A 19,274-nucleotide genomic window follows, 5' to 3' on the forward strand; every position below is an offset into this window, starting at 1 on the left:
TTTTTTTTTCAAAAAAAAGAAAGAAAAACAAAAACTAGGGTTAGATCTTTTTTGCGCGCGGCGTGTTGAAGAGAGAGAGGAAAAGAGAGAAATCGAAATACTGTACAGATTTCTCAGTGCGCAGAGTTCATCAAACGGCCGGAACTTTTCGATCCACCGTCCGATCGAGCAGAAATTTGGACAATAAGTGGATGATTCATTTTTCTTCATTCTGAACGGTCGGATCTTTGATCGGAGCTCTGAATCGCCAGTTATTTGAGGTCGAATAGAAGCAACTCGTAATTGTTCGGGAAAAGAAAACATTTCGTGGCAGTCTTCATCAATTATTCTGATCAAGGGTCATTTGTGGTTCGATTTGGCTGAAATTTGGTGGGATTGTTCGAAACTCACAGACCTACGATCGGAACGGTGGAGATCTGATTTGGAGTAGTGAAGGTCTCCATGTTGTGGCCTGAACAGTAGCCGCGTTTGTGAGTTTTTCTGACTGTTATTTTCACCGCTTTTGGTATTCTCGTTTGTATGTTTGAGAATTTGTATTTTCTCTAAGTTTGTGAGCATATTGTGGTGTTTGAGTTGCTATAATTGTTACATCAAGTTATTAGTGGAGATTTTTGGTTGGGTCTCCTTGGCCCCGTGGTTTTTACCATTCACATTGGAGGGGTTTTTCACGTTAAATATCGTGTGTCTCTCTTTGCTTGGCTTATGATTGTTTTTGTTGATATCTTGTTTGGAATTATGATAGCTGAATATCTACAAGTTTTTATTTTTGAGAGAGAAATAGTTTGTGGATAAACTTAGTTTCTTCCCAACAATAGTCTAATCATCGGCTGAACCCTGGGATATTATAATAATTGGGTGAATATTCTTTTCTTATTCTCATTATCTTATATATTAATATAAACTTACTACTTAGTAACCTAATTGAACTTAGAGTTATTAAATAATTTTTATATACTTTCGCCTATTACTTTTCTATCTCTATATTATCTATTTCTCCTATTTTGTTATCTTGATAATAATACCATGTTGAAATTAATATAGCTGAACCACTTACAATTTACTCTTTGTAACGGTTTCCAAACATTGATTTAAATAGATGTGCAATTTTGTCATTTATTGGACAACTGACAACTTATACAAAACCTACAAAGGAGAGAGAAAAAATAAGATCTCTGTACTATCAGATAAATTGGCTTTTATTTTGAATAGGCAATTTCTGTGAAGAATTTATCTTTTTGCAGCTTTTGCTACTTCTAAATTTTAAAATTGTTTTTCCTTTTTTTTTTTGTTTCATGTTGTTCACAATTTATTTTTGTTTGTAGTAAAAAATGTGATAGTTCTTTTTGTTTCCTTTTCTGAAAAACAAAACCGATCTTGTCGCTGATCACACCCTTAGGTTTTGTTTTCAAAATTATTACATCAGCGCAAAATAAATGGTCAAAAAGACATTATTCAATTGTGTTTTTGCTTTGAAAAATCAATACAAGTTTCAAAAAACAATTCATGTTTTTAACTATAAACAAATTTTGTATTACAGTACTACTACATGATTTATGTAACATGATGAAAACCTGTTCTTTAAACTAGAAACTCAAGAACAGGTTTTGGTTTTAATTTTGGAAAATGGAAACCAATAACACATATATAACCAAGAATATGTTTAATGTAGTTTTGTTTTAAGAACCAATTTGTTTTTAAATCAGATGGTTTTGATTTATTTTTGAAACTCAAAATAAGAAAAAATAATTCACAATGAAGAACACCACCTTAAGGCCAATTCATTTTTTGGATTTTGAAAGGGGGAAGTTAGTCAATGAGATTTTAGTTCCCGTTGACCAAGATACCCATATTCTTTTTTCATACTTATGTGGGGTCCACAAAAATCTATTTTCCGGGTAAGTGATACCCAAACTAAAGTTGGGTCCATACTTTTCAAATCTAAACCTAACCTGAACTTCAACCCAACCCTGTTTTTTTGGGCTAACCCGGCCCAAGTTACAGCCATATTATTAACTATGGCTTGTTCTTTTCTGCAATGCAAAATCCTGCTTCACTTACGTTTGGGTTTCATTTTTATTTTTCCTCAGCCATTTAAAACAAAAATAATAAATAATTACTGAAATACAATAAATATTAATTTTAGTATATATAATTATATAATAAATATAGATTAAGAGTTAAAAATTATTAATAAATATTAATTTTTTCAAAGTTTTTTTCTCAAATTATTACTTGATATAAGTGAAATTAGTTATATACAATATTATGTAAAAATATTAAATTATTATTAATTTCAATATTATGTTCTAATTATTTTCTTCTTTTCAGAATTTTTTTAAATTTATTACATAATTTCTTTGTTTTACCTATTTAAAATCTAGTTATGTTAAATATTTTGTTATTTAAAATACCCAGTTATTTAATTACTTAAATAATATGTAAAATATTTTAATTTTAAAATATTAGTTATTTGTGCAATTTAATTATCCATAAAATCATAATTTATACTATTATTACATAATTTCATTATTAATTTTGTAATATATTAAATTATTATTAATTTCAGAATTATGTTTGAGTTATTTTTCTACTTTAAAGATTTTTTTAAATTTATTACATAATTTTGTTATTTTAACTATTCAAAATCTAGTTATGATAAAGATCTAGTTATTTAAATATTTAAATAATCTATAAAATATTTAATTTTTTTTGTTATTTGAATTTTATTTATTTAAAGCTATTAAATATTATTAAATGTTTGAAAAACATTTAAATTGATGATCCAGAAAAACATAATTTAAATTGTTAGTACATAATTTCGTGATATATTTTGTAAAAATATAAAATAATTTATTAGATAATTTCGTTATTTTAACTATTTAAATATATTTATAACAAATATTTAGTTATTTAAATATATAAATAATCTATAAAATATTTAATTTTTTGTTATTTGAATTTTATTTATTTAAAGCTATTACATATTATTAAATATTTGAAAAGCACTTAAGTTGATAATCCGAAAAAAACATAATTTAAATTGTTATATTTTGTAAAAATATAAAATTATTTTTTGTGTTTTTATAAATATTTTAAAGTTATTATATAATTTTGTTAGAATATTTAAATAATTCTTAAATTTTTTAATCCAAACTTTCTTTAGATAGATATAGATAAAAAGTAGGGGAGAAGATAAATAGAAATTAAAGATAATTTAGGAGATAAATAGAAATTAGAGATAATTTAGAAGATAAATAGGAATTAGAGATAATTCTAGAGAAAGTAGGGGAGGTAGTTTAGGATAAATTCTAGGAGAAAAGATTATTTAGGTTTTATTGGGAAAGTGCATCTCATTGGTTGTTTCAAAAATGACATGGAATAAAAAACAAAAAAAAAAGAGAAAAATGGACAAATTTTCTTGATCGCTTTGTTTTAATTTATATATTTATATATATATATATATTATTAATAACATATTATATATTATCTATCCAAACTTAATGAAGAATGAGCCAGGTCGAACCTACCATCTGGTCATGTACAAGTCTAATTGCCTGAGGGTTCATTTGATTCACAATTGAAATCAGAATTAGAATTGGAATCACAATGGTCAATTACCTTCATTTATTTGGTTCAAACTGGAATTAAAATTAGGTGGAATGAATTCTCGTTATTACGAGAGGGGAAGATAATGACTATTTACCTTAAACGGGGGAATGCCATTCTATCAAAAATAGAAATGGAATTGAATGTCTATTTCAATTCCAATTTTGAACCCTATTCATGCGAACCAAACGGACCCTAATATCATTGTCATGGTCGTAAGCCTTTGTCACAACCAAATAGCTACATTATGACTCTTTAAATCATTTCTTATGTCTTTTTAATAGCAGTGTAAAAACTGATGATGGCCCACGTGATATTAAATTAAATTTTTTATAGGAAAGGATAGTATTTTTTCTTGGTAATCGGGATGGGTCATCATAGTACCTATCTATTCGTTCTTTTATTCGGTAAAATATCTATTCGTTCTTCACATCTATAAAAAAAAAGCATATTTATTATTTTAAAAGATTTTTTTTTTTGTTTTTAATCGGGGGGCTTAGAATCGGGCTTATCATTTTCCTTTTTTCTGTGTTTATACTGAACAAAAAATATCTGCTTTAATATACGATACAGGTACAGATCTTAGATCTTTTCGTGTCCTCTGCCGAGTGGCAAAAACGGGTATCCGCTTTAAATGGCAATTTCTATGGTACCGGAAGCCGCAAACCCTGTTTTAGATATGGTACGAGCAACGAATTTGTGCAACTCTTAGATATCTCGCCCTGGCTCTTCAAATTCATCTCTGTTGATCCCACGATGTCTGTAGGGCGAGGCATCCAAGAGTTGCATGTCTCATTTTTATTTACAGATGTAGGAGTGGCCTTCAAGGTTCAAACCCCACAGGCCACAGGACACTTCACCTCAGCTTTTGCCCAATCCAAAGCTTGAAGCGGGGGACTCGACAATAGTCTTGTTTTTCTCTTTCTCTCCGTCCATCGCTCGTTCTCCATCACTGTCCTTGATCCATGGCTGCTGCCCATCTCTCTTCTTTCTCGTCGTCTGTAGAAAACACTCATCTTTTCTCTCCATTCCCATCTCAGAAGCCTCTGTCTCTCTCTACTAAAACCCTACAAAACCCCTCCTTTTCCTCCAAATCCGCCTCCTCTCACACCCATAAAAACCCTTTTAAGCTCTCATCCAAGAAACCCATCGCAGATATAATTTCCTCTTCAAGAGACCCAGATGATCGTTTTATCAACTACGATGATAACGATAAGCCCAGAGAGGAATGTGGCGTTGTAGGTATCTATGGCGATCCTGAAGCCTCCAGGCTTTGCTATCTTGCCCTCCATGCCCTGCAACACCGTGGCCAGGAAGGCGCCGGTATCGTCACTGTTCACGACAACGTTCTTCAATCTATTACAGGCGTCGGCCTTGTTTCCGACGTCTTCAATGAAGCCAAGCTCGATCAACTCCCTGGTGAATTCGCGATTGGGCATGTCCGATATTCTACTGCCGGCGCTTCCATGCTTAAGAACGTGCAGCCCTTCGTCGCTGGCTACCGATTTGGGTCTGTTGGGGTTGCACACAATGGCAACTTGGTGAATTATCGCTCCCTCCGGACCATGCTCGAAGACAATGGTTCCATATTCAATACTAGTTCTGATACAGAGGTTGTTCTCCATCTGATTGCGATATCAAAAGCCCGGCCTTTCTTTCTCAGGATCGTCGATGCTTGTGAGAAGCTCGAGGGTGCGTACTCCATGGTTTTCCTGACAGAAGACAAACTTGTTGCGGTACGTGACCCATTCGGATTCCGACCTTTGGTCATGGGGCGAAGGAGCAATGGTGCTGTTGTGTTTGCCTCCGAGACCTGCGCGCTTGATCTGATTGAAGCTACTTACGAGCGGGAGGTGAATCCCGGAGAAGTTTTGGTGGTAGACAAAGATGGGATTCAATCACTTTGCTTGATGCCTCACCCCCAGCCGAAGGCCTGCATTTTCGAGCATATTTACTTCTCTTTACCGAATTCTGTGGTCTTTGGCCGGTCAGTTTACGAATCCCGGCATGCATTTGGGGAGATACTAGCTACTGAAGCTCCAGTAGACTGCGATGTTGTGATAGCTGTACCAGATTCTGGGGTGGTTGCTGCACTTGGATATGCAGAGAAATCTGGAGTTCCGTTTCAGCAGGGGCTTATTAGGTCACACTACGTTGGAAGGACATTCATCGAACCTTCACAGAAGATCAGGGACTTTGGGGTGAAGCTCAAGCTTGCACCTGTCCGGGCGGTATTGGAGGGGAAAAGGGTTGTGGTTGTGGATGACTCAATTGTAAGAGGAACCACGTCCTCAAAGATTGTTAGATTGATCAAAGAGGCTGGAGCGAAGGAGGTTCACATGAGGATTGCAAGCCCACCAATCATTGGGTCTTGTTATTACGGTGTAGATACACCAAGCTCAGAGGAGTTGATTTCAAATAGGATGAAAGTGGAGGAAATTAGAGAGTTTATTGGGTCTGATTCTCTTGCTTTCCTTCCACTGGAGAGCTTGAGAAATTTGCTTGGAGCCGATGCTCCTAACTATTGCTATGCTTGCTTCTCTGGGAAGTACCCTGTTCCACCAAGGGAGGTTAAGGTGAAACGGGTGGGCGATTTTATGGATGATGGATTGAATGGGAATATAGAATCTATAGACGGAGGATGGATTCAAACTTCTAGAAATGTTACAATGGGGAAAGCAAATGGACCAAGGTAGCGATCATCGTCATGATGAAGATTTCCTCTGCATCAGTCCCTGTTTATGGTAAGGATGATCTATTTTTTAATTAACAAGAATTTAGACAATACTCATGTATTATTGTGCGACTCGGAGAGTGACAGGTATCTCCAGTTATTAGATATATTCATATATCTATGATCGTATTTATGCTTCTTTTAGATTGACTTAGGTTACAAATCTGAAACTGATACAGTGGGCTTCCTCTTTAATTTGTTTTGATACTCATTTTGGTCTTCTTTCGTATGGGTAATGAGTTATGAACTTAATACAGATGAACCCCCCCTCCCAAAAAAAAAAGACAATTGTGATTCCCTGCGGTAATAGTATGATAATTGTAATTGCTGTTTAGTTCTGATTTATTGGTTTAGTCACCATTTAAAGTTGAAATGTACTTGCCTAACTTGTTGTGCAACAACACACCCAAGATCTGAAACCAATTGGCAAATGGATAAAGAGAAAGAAATGAAAAACAGAGAAACTCAAAAGAATCAGGAGCCTCTGATCATATGGCAGGTATATGTAGTGTGCTTCCTAATCTTGGGAGGTGAAAGACCAAGCACAAATCTCAATGATTAAACATTTTGGTATTTCGACATTGCCTACATCAGGAGGAGGAGGAGGACGGTGAGATCAAATCTGCCCCACACAATGTTCCACAGCACATCCCCGCTGTTTATTGGGAACATCTCCCGATGATAATACCAGAAATGATGATGTCATCATTGGGAGATGTTCCCAATACACGCAGGCATGTGCTGTGGGACGTTGTGGGGGACTGATTTGCACTCGGATAAGTCCACTATAATCAGCATTCAACATCTGGAGTATAAGTATGGACAGCCTCTCTCAAAACCCTATTGCCCTTTACACCCAAACCCTCACTCTCAATCTGTTTTTCTGATGTCAAACCCTAGAGAGCAAAATACATTATATAGGATGCATATTTGAAAACGGGTTGGGTCTGTACACAAACCTCAATGGATTTTCCCCTTTGGGGTTTTCTCCACAATGCGGGTTGGGCCATGGAATGGGTTGCAACCACGAAGTCAAGGCACATACACAACATGACATTTTGTTATTGGTATCTGGCATTGGTGCAGTCAGTACGGGTTATAAAGTTGACAACTAGAATGCCCTCTGTTTTCATGTTTTGGTAATGCATATGTCCATTCTTGTACCCTTTCTTGTACTTGTATTTCTCTTATTTAATAAAAGTTTTCAGTTACTGATAAAAAAAATGCATATGTCCATTCTCTCTTCAGTTACATGCAACAATGTCATATTTTCTTGATTTCTGCCATAGTTTTTTCGTAACACATGGTTTGTGAAAACGCATTAAGCCTATTTTCACCTTGTTGAAAAGAATTTAAGCACCAGGGACCTTCATTGTACAGGGATTTTCCCATTTCTATGAATAGGAGCTACCTTTCAGAGGCAGGGTCCAGGCATCAGATGTTTCACATGAGTTTGGGGTAATCTACAATCAGTAAGGATGAGACTCTGTTATGCTTGGATCTTCAAAAGTGGTTGCCAAAGTTGAATGCCCTGGTACAAGTAATTCAGTCAACTGGCTCCAAGAATAACATCAGATGGTTCACAAGAGTTTGGGGTAACAAATTCTTTATCCAGTGGATGGTTAATGGAAAATAACTTTTTTGCTAGAAGTATTTAATGGTATTTACTAGTTTCTGAACAAACTCTGGCTTAGCTATTTTTTCTAAATCCTGTGATCCTTCACCTGTAATTGATGGATGTTTTAACCCATCTCAGGCAGCTCTCTCTCTCTCTTTGATGAATAACTGAAACATTTATGAAGGGAAATTAAGTGTACATCATAAGAATCTTTCTGTACAAAAGGGCCCCTGCTATCCCTCCCCACATCATTTTAAAATTCTATAGTTGAGCTCAAAATAGTTTCTATTTTGTACCGAGCACCACCCAAGAAATTAGCTGATCTTGATACCCATTGTATTGTTATCTAGATGTTCCTTGAGATTTGAGAACCATCTGAAACGTATGATCTCATTCCTGTAAATCCACATTGCATTAACCCTCCATCAACCAGCTCATCACTATTTTCGAGTCTCCTTCAATTACAAGACTCTCCACCCCCTTCTCCCTTTTGTACTCCAAAAACATTTTCAAGAGTTCTGCCCTAATGGAATTTCCTTCACCTATTGGTCCTAAAACATTGCAAGTATGCCCCCATTTTCATCCCTTAGACCTCCTATTCCAGTGACCCTGGATTACAGAGACTACTACTTCAATCAAAATTTAGCTTCACAATTCCCCTTCCTGATGATGTCCAAGTACCATTATTTTTTTTTTCACTGCACCCCAATTTCTAACAACATCATCAGTTGTAAAGTTTGAAAATAAGCCCTAGTCTTCATCCGATACGCCACCCTAACTTGATGATTACAATAATTGCCTGCATACTCCTTTCTCTATTCTCAAACGTCCCAGACTTCCTTGCTCTCTAAATGTTCAACATCAAAGTAGCCCTAGTGCATCTCTACACGTAACCCAAGATCAACCTTCATTCTCATAAAATGGAGCATAACCAGAAAGCAGTGGGAAAATGTCGAACAAGGTCAGATCACCAAGAGACCCGCTGCCATATTCGTGGTGCTTTTGCATTTATTTGGTTAATGCAACTGTTGCTAAATTTGATAACTATAGCCTATAATGTGTTGCAGCTGTTTTGTTTACCAGTTCTGGGGATTATAGACTAATTGCTCTTGGTTGAACTGACCTTAGGCTAGCCGAACCAAATGAAGCTTTTGCCTTTAGTGGATCAACCTAAAATCTTAATATCTCATTGGATGGTCTGGTTACGGTTTTGACTGCCTATTGCTGGTTTACTATGCCTAAATCAACTCTGGCTATGATACGATGCACCTTGATTTGTCAATACGCCCACGATATTCGTTAGTCATAGACCCCAAGCTTTATGATCTTGTCATCCATAGTTCTCTTTCTCGTGGATGATTTGTGTGACTTCAGCAACTGGAGATCTACTTGGCATTTGACGACATTTTACTTTACCATCATATTTCTAGATCAGTTGGGTTCTTGTGTGCTCAGGTTATTCGTGGCTCACAAGTTAGTTGTGAAGGATGGAACACAACTAACTTGAATTGTTAAGGAACCAGGATTGGCAACCTGATGTGTTTAGGTCAATCCAGGTACTTTTCCCAACCCATTGTGACCCCCACCTGGTCTTTCCTAGCTGTGAAGTGTGGCCTTTATTTGTCAATACAAATCAGTAGCAATAATTGATATCAACCTAGCCTAGCGCCTCAATTATTTAAGCTCTAATGTTGGTCAACAATAATGTTGGCTTTGATAGCTAGCTAAACCATCTAGGTTAGTTGCCTTGTGGTAGTTTTCTTAATTTCTGCAAGCATTATCTTCTTTCTTATCTATGGAGTTATTAGCTCATATATCCCTTTAATAAGACCGAAAAGCAAACTGGTTGCTTACGAAATCTCGTCCGTTTACATTGTAATCTCAGACCGATGTAGGGATTGGGTTGGGTTCATGACACAGAACAAAGATTGTGTTGAACCAGAGGTACCATGCTTTTGTTCATTTGCAAATCAAACGTCAGGCCAGGGTTCTTCATTTGAGCTTCTGTTGATGGATGTTGCAACTAGTTGAGGATTGTATGTGGGTTTGCACAACAATTTGCCAAACCTACTCAAAGATGAAAGAGCCATTGTTTAGAGAACTCAACTAATGTCCACTGATATCTTAATTTTCCCCCAGACTTTCAAATGGAGATCTTGGATCAGTTGGTCTGAGCACAGCCTGCGAACTCTGATAAACAGAGGTTACAAAGAACAGTGAACTAACTTAAGTGTTTTTTAACATGCTGATCAGCACAAAAGTTTATCGGACTATCTTTTTATGGAAGAATGGTTTTGAAGAGAAAGCCATGTCCTTTGTTGAGTCATCCGACTCTAAAAGGCGAGATTTAATGTTCTTAAATCTCAACCATTTCCTTGGAATTGTGATATCAGAAAAGGGCACTAGTGAGAATGCAAATGATGGCCATCAAAGAATAAATCAATCTGGATGAACTGGAGACAAAATCATACACACCCGGCTGAACCATCCGCCTATCACGAGTAAACACGTAAGTGCTCAGTCTGGGCCCATCTGTACTGAACACTGGTGTATTCAGCTGTGAGACCATGAGGGTAGCCCAGCCTCAACAGTAACATATTTGGTTTATTTGGCAATAGATGTGACTGGGAACATCCACACCATTTACATATATCAAGGGGCGTTGGATAATGTGGTGAGTGCCCATTCTTTTCCGTTCTGCAATGTACCACGCAAAAACACTTTCTTTTAAGCCTGTCCAAGGTTCTGGATGGGCTGAGGCTGGTTTTGAATCCGGATTTCCTCCTTACAGAATGTCCCTTACACCCACCTCGAGTGTTATTGCTTTCTTTTTTTCTTTTCTTTTCTTCTACTTCTTCTTTGGAATGGGTTATAGCCTTCCCCAAATCCTAGAAATGAGTGAAGGCAGAATTCAATCCTAAGTCTCCACTACAACCAGTTAGAGACTTTACCAACAAGCTACTTGGCACCTTTTAATAGTGCTGTTGATTGAAATCTCAACATTTGTACTTGAGTCTCCACTCGAGTGCATGTAGGCAAGGCATTTTCACTTTACCAAATCTATATCATGTTTGATTGGGTAGATTTAAATATAAATGTTTGTACCATCTTTATCATGGGATCATGTTCAAACCACTTTCTGAAGGAAATACCTTTTTGACATTTTCTCCATTTGGGCGTTTTACTTCTAATATCTTATGTGGCACCCAGTAATAAAAATTACGCCTCCGGTACCCTGCTTTCTCAAGTTCAACCAGTCATAGTTCCGAACACAATCAAAATTGGTTTGAGAATTAGATTAATTTCAAGAAAACTGTTGAAGGTCAACAAAATACAATTGGAACACAAGAAGGAAATGCAATGCAAAAATACTAAACAAGTAAAATTATAAAAGAATAGCTCGCATGAAAAATACTTATAACTAACAATTCATAATCGATTTCAACCATGATTATTAGTTAAAACTCGTAAGATTGGCTAGTGTCAAAAAATGGGATGTGCACCAATCATTCCACGTTTATTTGGAAAAAGAACATAGTAATATTTGCCCTTTTAATCAACAAAAGAGGATTTACGTTATTCAATAGCGGTTTGGCCTATCAAAGCACTCAAGCGATAGATAGTGCCATAACGAAAAGAAAAGACAAGAAAAGATGCATCTTCTTGAATATCTGCTTCTCTAAAGCAACGGGTCCTGATTTTTTTGAATATCTGCCACGTGGTAAGTTAACGAGTGCCCCAAATCTAGTTGAGGTCTTATGGAACCATTCAACTAAACTTAAAACATGGATAAGTCATAAGTGCATATTCATTCATATCTTTTGTATTGAAATTTTATTAATTATAATAACAACGATAATGATGCATCAGATGGTCCAAACGATTTTTAATGATAAATCCAGACTATAAGATAGATAGTCTTTTTTAAAGTTGAGGGACAAACAATTTTTCTAAAAAAATCTTCAAGTTACCATATCTAATATATATATATATTTTTTTCAAATTTAGATACATGACATTTTTTTGAGAAGTTGTTCTTAAAATGCTATCTTCAAGTTACCATATCTAATATATATATATATATATATATATATATATATTTTTTTTTTTTCAAATTTAGATACATGACATTTTTTTGAGAAGTTGTTCTTAAAATGCTCACATCCTACTACCACCATTCAAATAAGTAGTTTTCTCATTCTCTAGAAAGTTAGACACATGGTTATTTCTGAGAAATTCTTGTTAAAGTTGCTAGTAAAACCCATGGCCTTTTCAGACACATGGCCTCCACCGTTCAGACACATGGCCTTTTCATTTTTCTAAAAAGCTAGACACGTGACATTTTCTGAGAAGTTGCTAGTAAAACCCATAACCCATTATCACTATTTTCAATCCATTCCTAAAAAATACAATGCAAAAGTGGTTATCCACTACCACTATTAATCATTAACCCTCTACTTATCATAACAAAAGGAAACTATTTATATTCTAATAATTATTGAAAAACCATTTTTTGAAACAAATATTTCTTGAAATTTTAATAATTATTTAAAATATTAATAAATATAAATTTAATATTATTGATTCCATAATGTAAAGTTAACATTACCGATTCCCTATATGTATGTATGTATGTATGTATATATATATACATATATATTAAAAGAAGGTCTTCGGATTACAGCTCCCTACCATTCAGACACGTGGCATTCTCATTTTTCTGATGTGATATTTTTTGAGAAATTGTTGTTAAAGCTGACAATCCACTACCACCATTCAAACAAATGAATTTCTCATTTTATGGAAAATTAAACACATGACAATTTCTGAAAAATTCCTACTAAAGCAACATCATTCAGACATGTGTCAACCTAAATTTTTTGGGGCTGTTCAAATTTTCAAAGAGAATCGGAGACAAATTCAAAAATTCTCTTGCAACCAATTCACCCCCACATTCATGTCCAATAATCTACATTCTCCATTCAGTGGGCTGTTCAAATTTTCAAAGAGAACTTAATTTTAGGAGACAAAATAAAAAATTCTGTTGCAACCAACTCGTTCAATCTATCACAATCTATCAAGTTTCAAACTCTAAATTCTACTCCAGTTTCCACAATCTTTACATACGATCTTCTCTAAATCTGTAAATTCTCAAAGCTTACAAGGAGTTCACTTCATTGGAATTTTTACTTGGATGTTTGCAACTTCAACCACTTAGGTTAGTTTTACATTTCATCTCACTTTATCTTATACGTATAAAGTTTTGAGATTCAATTTTGGCAAACAGGTTTCAATTTTGTGTTTCATTTATTTTATCACGTTGACCACCAACGATCAATTCTGTGTGGTTGCCGGTGGTAGGGAGTGTCATACCATATGTATTGTAGTCGTTGGGTGCTAGTCTAGGCTGAAGTGTTGACAATGTTTGAGAAGCTCATTCTGCTGCCCTTCCTACTAATTCAATGACTTGACGACAATTAGGAGTGGCCACGGGTCGAGCCTTTTATGAACTATTCGAGCTTGGCTCGTGAAAAGCTTGGCTCGACTTAGTTTAAACCGAACTTCGAACTAAATTTGAGTCTGATATATAGGCTCGTTTACTAATTGAGCCGAGCTTGAGCCAATGAAACTCGATTCATGAGACTCACAAGCGTAATATTAAATATAATTTTTATTATATATACATACATACATATATACATATATATATATATAAAATAAATTATTTATTGTATAATAATATTTTTATTTTTCATGTATAATAGTAAATAATTTTTATAATTACTTTTTGTATATATAATATTAAATAATTTTTATAATTCTTAATTCTGTCTAAAAAATAAAAATAATTTTATACATAACTCATCTTTCTCTCTTAAATCAAAAGGAAGCACGACTGGCAAATTTTGTAGGCAAATCATTTTTTCGATAAAACTTTTTTCTTTCTGAAAAATATGTACTTTTTGGATGTCAACGTAAGTTAGGGGTTCTGTCTGGATTCAAAGAGGCGGTGAAGCAGAAGCAAATCACAACTACTTTGTTCGACAAGGGACACTTGGGGATTTAATCTGGATTGGTTGCAAAGCAAAAATAGGAGAGGTAATATATTTAAATTTCAAACAAACCAGAAAATGATCCCCTGGCAGAGTTGTGAAGAATCACCTTGATTAATCTCAATTGGTTTTGCTTCCGTCCCTAACAAGCTTTAACCGTTATACCGATGGGTCCTTTTTGTTTTTTCAAATTGTTTTTTGGTATTTGGGTTCTTAACGTCCAATTAATTTCGGCAGAACTCCCGTGGTTATAGTTATTTGGGTTCCACCCTACACCCGTGGTTTGGTTATAGTTACAACATCCCGAGGACCAAGCGATTCTGCAGAACTCAAAACATCTGTTCGATAACTGAAGCGGATATGGCTTCATCCATACCATACATACATAGGTTTAGTTTTGATATTTTCTAAGTGGGTCCCTAGCCCCATGTATAGGAATTTAGACTCGATTCAGTTGACTTGAGTGGCCTCAAAGGAGGATTTTTGGTGCTCGGTGGCTGTTCTGTTAGATGACACTACTACTATTACTATGTTCAGCGAAAGTTTGCAATGAGGAGAGAGAGGGGGTGGGGGAATTCAGCTGGTGATGCTGCTTTGTTCAGCACATGAGACTGATTTTCTTGCAATCGAATTAGGATATCAGGGAGACCAAAAGAAGAGGATGGAGAGTGTGTGTATGTGTGTGTTCAGTGATTTATTTATGTTGTTCTATTTGGTTTTGGACCTGTTTATGGACTAGGCCAGGCCAGGCTTTCACTCTGCGTTAATAGATTTTTTCAAGGCCTGAACCTGAACCCGGCCCTCATAAAAAGCCCAAAATTCAGGCCTTGGCCCGAACCCAAAGTCTATAGCTCATGCTGTTGCTATTGTTGAAGCGGTTGAATATATATATATATATATATATATATATATATATATATATATATAGATAGATAGAGAGAGAGAGAGAGAAATTATAAAGAAAAAAAATAAAATATATATATATATATATATATATTAAATTATTAATATATATATTATAATAAATATTATATATTTTATATTATATAAATGAATCGGGTTGGTCTGACTTGGGCCAGGCTTTTTTGAAAATCCCGAGCTCAGTCTAAAATACAATCGGGCTTGGTGTTTTGGACATAAAGTCAGGCCCGCATGCCTAATTACATGTCTAAGCCCAATCAGGTGTAGGTCGGGCCGTCGGGCTACCCGGCCCATAAACAGCTATACAAGCGAAGTAGAAAATGGTTTTTTTTTACTCTACGATACGAGTGTCAAGCTTAGCTGTTACCTGCCCATTAATATTAGCCCAGTACGGTAGTGACTAGACCTGTTCATGGGCCGGGCCGGGCTTTTACTATGTATTAACAAATTTTTTTAAGGCCCGAGCCCGAGCCCGGCCCGACCATTGGGCCTACAATTTGGGCCCGAGCCCGGCCCTCATAAAAAGCCCGAAGCCCGAGCCTGGGCCCGGGCCCGAAATTTAGCCTATATTATTATTATTATTAATGTTGAAGTAGCTAAATAAAGAGAGAGATAGATTGAAATTATAAAGAAAAGAATAAAATATATATATATATATATATTAAATTATAAATATATATTTTAATAAATATTATATTATTTATATATTTTATATAATATATAAAATATATAATACTGAGTCGGGCCGGGCTAGGCTCGGGCCAGGATTTTTTGACAAATCCCGAGCCCGGCCCGAAACACAGTCGGGCTTACTGTGTTAAGCCCGAGGTCAGGCCCGCGGGCCTAATTATATGACCAAGCCCAACCGGGGTGCGGGCCGGGCCGTCGGGCTACCCGGCCCATGAACAGGTCTAGTAGTGACAATTCATGAGAAAATAAACTCCACATCCACACCCGGCCAAGCTTTATTAATACTTAACTTGACCCAATTATTAAAAAACCAATCCAACTGTATTATATTCAATTCAAATTTACTATTTTTAACAAATGTTAATTAAGCGTCTGTTTGACATCAATGTCGTTGCTCCATAAAACGGTGATACATCAGTATTACATCAGAAAAAATGGTATTTTAGAAAATGTCATTTTGTTTGAAACCGTTTTTCCTAAAAAACAGTGCTCCAAGCCATGTTTTGAATTCGAGAAGGTGTAGTTTAAAGCAACACCATGCTTCGAAGTTTAGAGCAACACCGAATTTGGCATTTTCTCAAATTACAGCTCATTGTTGCAAACGAGGACATCCTATAATGGTTACGAGTGATGAAAACAAACATGGAGAACTGGTTCTAAACAGAATGTGCTGTTGTTGTTCTAGGAAATGTCCTACCTGGCAGCAACGTTTCCAAACAGAAAAAAGACATCCTTTTCTCAAAAAATGGTGTTTCCAACCCAGACATCAGCAGCACTGTTTTCTCATCTTTCCAATCCTTTTCTCATGTGTGGTTGGAAGCACCATTTTCTGATGCCTTTATTTTTGTTTGGAATCGTTGCTGCCAAGTAGGACAATTCCCGTTTTCTGTTTGGTACCAATGCTCCATGAAACATTTTCAGCATCGGTTCCCATTATCCAGTGCCACATCACTACCCTGTTGGCAACAATGATTTGCAACTTCAGGAAATGCCAAATTTGACATTGCTCCAAGTCATGGCTTCCCGATTTCCAAGGAGTGACTTGGAACACCATTTTTTATGGAAAAACGGTTCCAAACAAATGCTCGTTCCTTGGAGCACCATTTTTTCCGATGTGGCGCTGATGTGGCACTGTTGCTCCAGGAAACGGCAACAATGCCAAACAACTCCTAAGCAAATTAGTGTTCCAACATGATATGATGTTGCACATCCCCTCTCCTATTCAATAAGAAATCCCCAATTTTTCATATTTTCTCATGAATATATTTCCAGATTCAGATTTTATCACCATAGAGAGAAGGTTTAGCATAACAAAATCATTAAAAATGATTGATCAAGTAAACAATAATTAAATTAAAAATTATTAATAAAATAATAACATTATTAAATATTTAATAAATGGAATGACTAGATAAAAGGACTAAAAATGATCAAATTTAATATAACTATTTAAATTATAAGAAAATGATTGAATAATTAATGAAGTGATTAAATAATAAAACACAAATAAAGATTATATAATTGATTAAACAATTAGAGAATAATTAATTAGATGAAAATATTAAATAATTAATAAATGGATAAAACAATATATAAGACTACCTTAAAGAAAGTGTCATTATAAATACTCCATATGGTATTGGTATTTTAAAAATAGGATGTTGATTACAAATTAAACCTGATTTAATTTTTTAAATTAAATAAGAAACTTGAATTTATCAAATTAGCATAAGTTGTGAATCTCAAATGAAATAATAAATAATGTAAACCCACTATTTTAAAATGTGGTAAATCTCTTAAATCAAATAAAAATCTATAAAAAAATCAAATAAAAACCTAACCTAAATTTCTAATATAGTTGATTTAAAAAAAAATAAATAAATAGTTCATATCAATGGCTCCGTACTTAATACGGGGGTCATTCCTATTAGATATAGATTACAAAGCAACCGGTTGGATCTGAGTGAATCTTGATAGACCTAACTCCTAAGTCCAAATCAAGGATTAAGGTATTGATATGATACTCCCGATACGGAGCATATAGTATCCATATCTATGATCATGGATACAGGAGACACTATGAGTGGATACGTATCCTACGAGTCGTGCGTATCGATACGATACACCTCCATATCAGGCTGTATCGCACTGTATTCGGTGGATATGGTCCGATACACACCGATATGGAGGTGTATCCATGTCTAGTTTGAAAAAATTGTACATTGAGTACTTTTGGATTGTTTTTCATTTTTAATACAAGTTAAAAAATAGTATTATGAAAACTAAAATAAATAATTTAAGATTTAATTTTCCAAAAAATTTAATAAAAACTAAAAATTATAAAAATAATATATTTCATCTACTTTAGATGATTTATATATTTTATTTTACACATAATTATACGTTAAAAATGAAAACATAGTTATTATTTGAAAAAATAGTTATTATATAAATATACTAAATAAATAAATTTCCCAACAAAATTAATGGAAAACAGAAAATTATAATTATAAAAACTGAAAAGAATAATTTAAGATTTAATTTTTCCAAAAAATTATAAAAAACTGAAAATTAAATATAATTTATTTTATCTACCTTAAATGATTTATTTGTTTTATTTTACAATTATGTGTAAAATAAAAAAATTATATACTAAAAATGAAAACATATTTATTATTTAAAAATAATTTTATTTAAATAAAATACTAAATTAATAAATATTCTCAAAAATTAATAAAAATTGAAAGGGTGATATTTATTGTACAATGTTTGAATGATGCAGGGTCTTGGTATTGTTTAATGTAATATTTCTCTTCATATATCCTATTGAAGTATGCATTTCTTATTTGTTTATATTTTATTCATAGATAATTCAGCTTTTGGTTTAGTATGATTAATGTATTTATGTGATTTGTATGTATTTCATTAGCGCATTCAAGTGTTTTTATATCTTTCGTTTGTATCCATACGTTTCCAAAACGTATTCATATCCATATCCAAATTATCCGATCCAATACCCAATACCAATACTTTGATCCTCTGTCCGAACCCAAATAGATACACCTCACAACTAATCTAACATGAATTAGATACAGTGGATGAGACTGTAAATGATTCTTTTGCATATTCTGCGCCATATGAAATTTCTCCTGAAACTTAAAGAATTTTGTTCTGTCATATATTATATAATTTACGGAGAAGTGCGGATTCTGATCTTGGGCTGAACCGTCATTCTACCTATAATTTATACAAAATTCTGATGTTTTTATAAATCTTGTATCTTGTACATATAATAAATACAAAAAGAATGTTTTATCACTAAGAAGTCAAATAAATCGTTTTTCTTTTTAATTTCTGATTTTGGTCAAAAAATAGACAAATTTAACCAATCAACTAGGTTCAAAACGACGCACCAGATTATCAGTCCATTGCGTGCTGCTTTACTTGGACGTCATGTTAGAAAGGGTTACAAGAGGAAAAGATCAATAGGTGATTTCATCCACGTGGCAGAATCATATGGGTTGTGGATGTTGTTCATGGTCCATTGAATAGGGACCCTGTATCATCTACACATACAACCCCTTCCCACCAATCCACACAGCCTAATTAGTATCCCTATACCCCACATTCTCAGCTGATAAGCTTGGAAAAA

General features: G+C 34.4%; 1 protein-coding gene across 1 annotated transcript; it reads left to right on the plus strand.

Moving 5' to 3' along the window:
* The first annotated feature begins 4,265 nt into the window (after positions 1–4,265).
* Positions 4,266–8,182, plus strand: LOC104590411 (amidophosphoribosyltransferase, chloroplastic-like). The gene is made up of 2 exons (XM_010249079.3): positions 4,266–6,350; positions 7,721–8,182. The coding sequence occupies exon 1, from the start codon at positions 4,572–4,574 to the stop codon at positions 6,300–6,302; it is 1,731 nt and encodes a 576-aa protein (XP_010247381.1). The 5' UTR covers positions 4,266–4,571; the 3' UTR covers positions 6,303–6,350; positions 7,721–8,182.
* Positions 8,183–19,274: the final 11,092 nt, after the last annotated feature.

The sequence above is a fragment of the Nelumbo nucifera genome, chromosome 1 (assembly GCF_055504915.1).
Source record: "Nelumbo nucifera cultivar China Antique chromosome 1, China Antique-T2T, whole genome shotgun sequence".
Classification (NCBI taxonomy): Eukaryota; Viridiplantae; Streptophyta; class Magnoliopsida; order Proteales; family Nelumbonaceae; genus Nelumbo; species Nelumbo nucifera.

What these genes read in the sequence shown, in the direction of transcription:
- LOC104590411 (XM_010249079.3), top strand. Translation starts at nt 4,572, where the DNA reads ATGGCTGCTGCCCATCTCTCTTCTTTCTCGTCGTCTGTAGAAAACACT.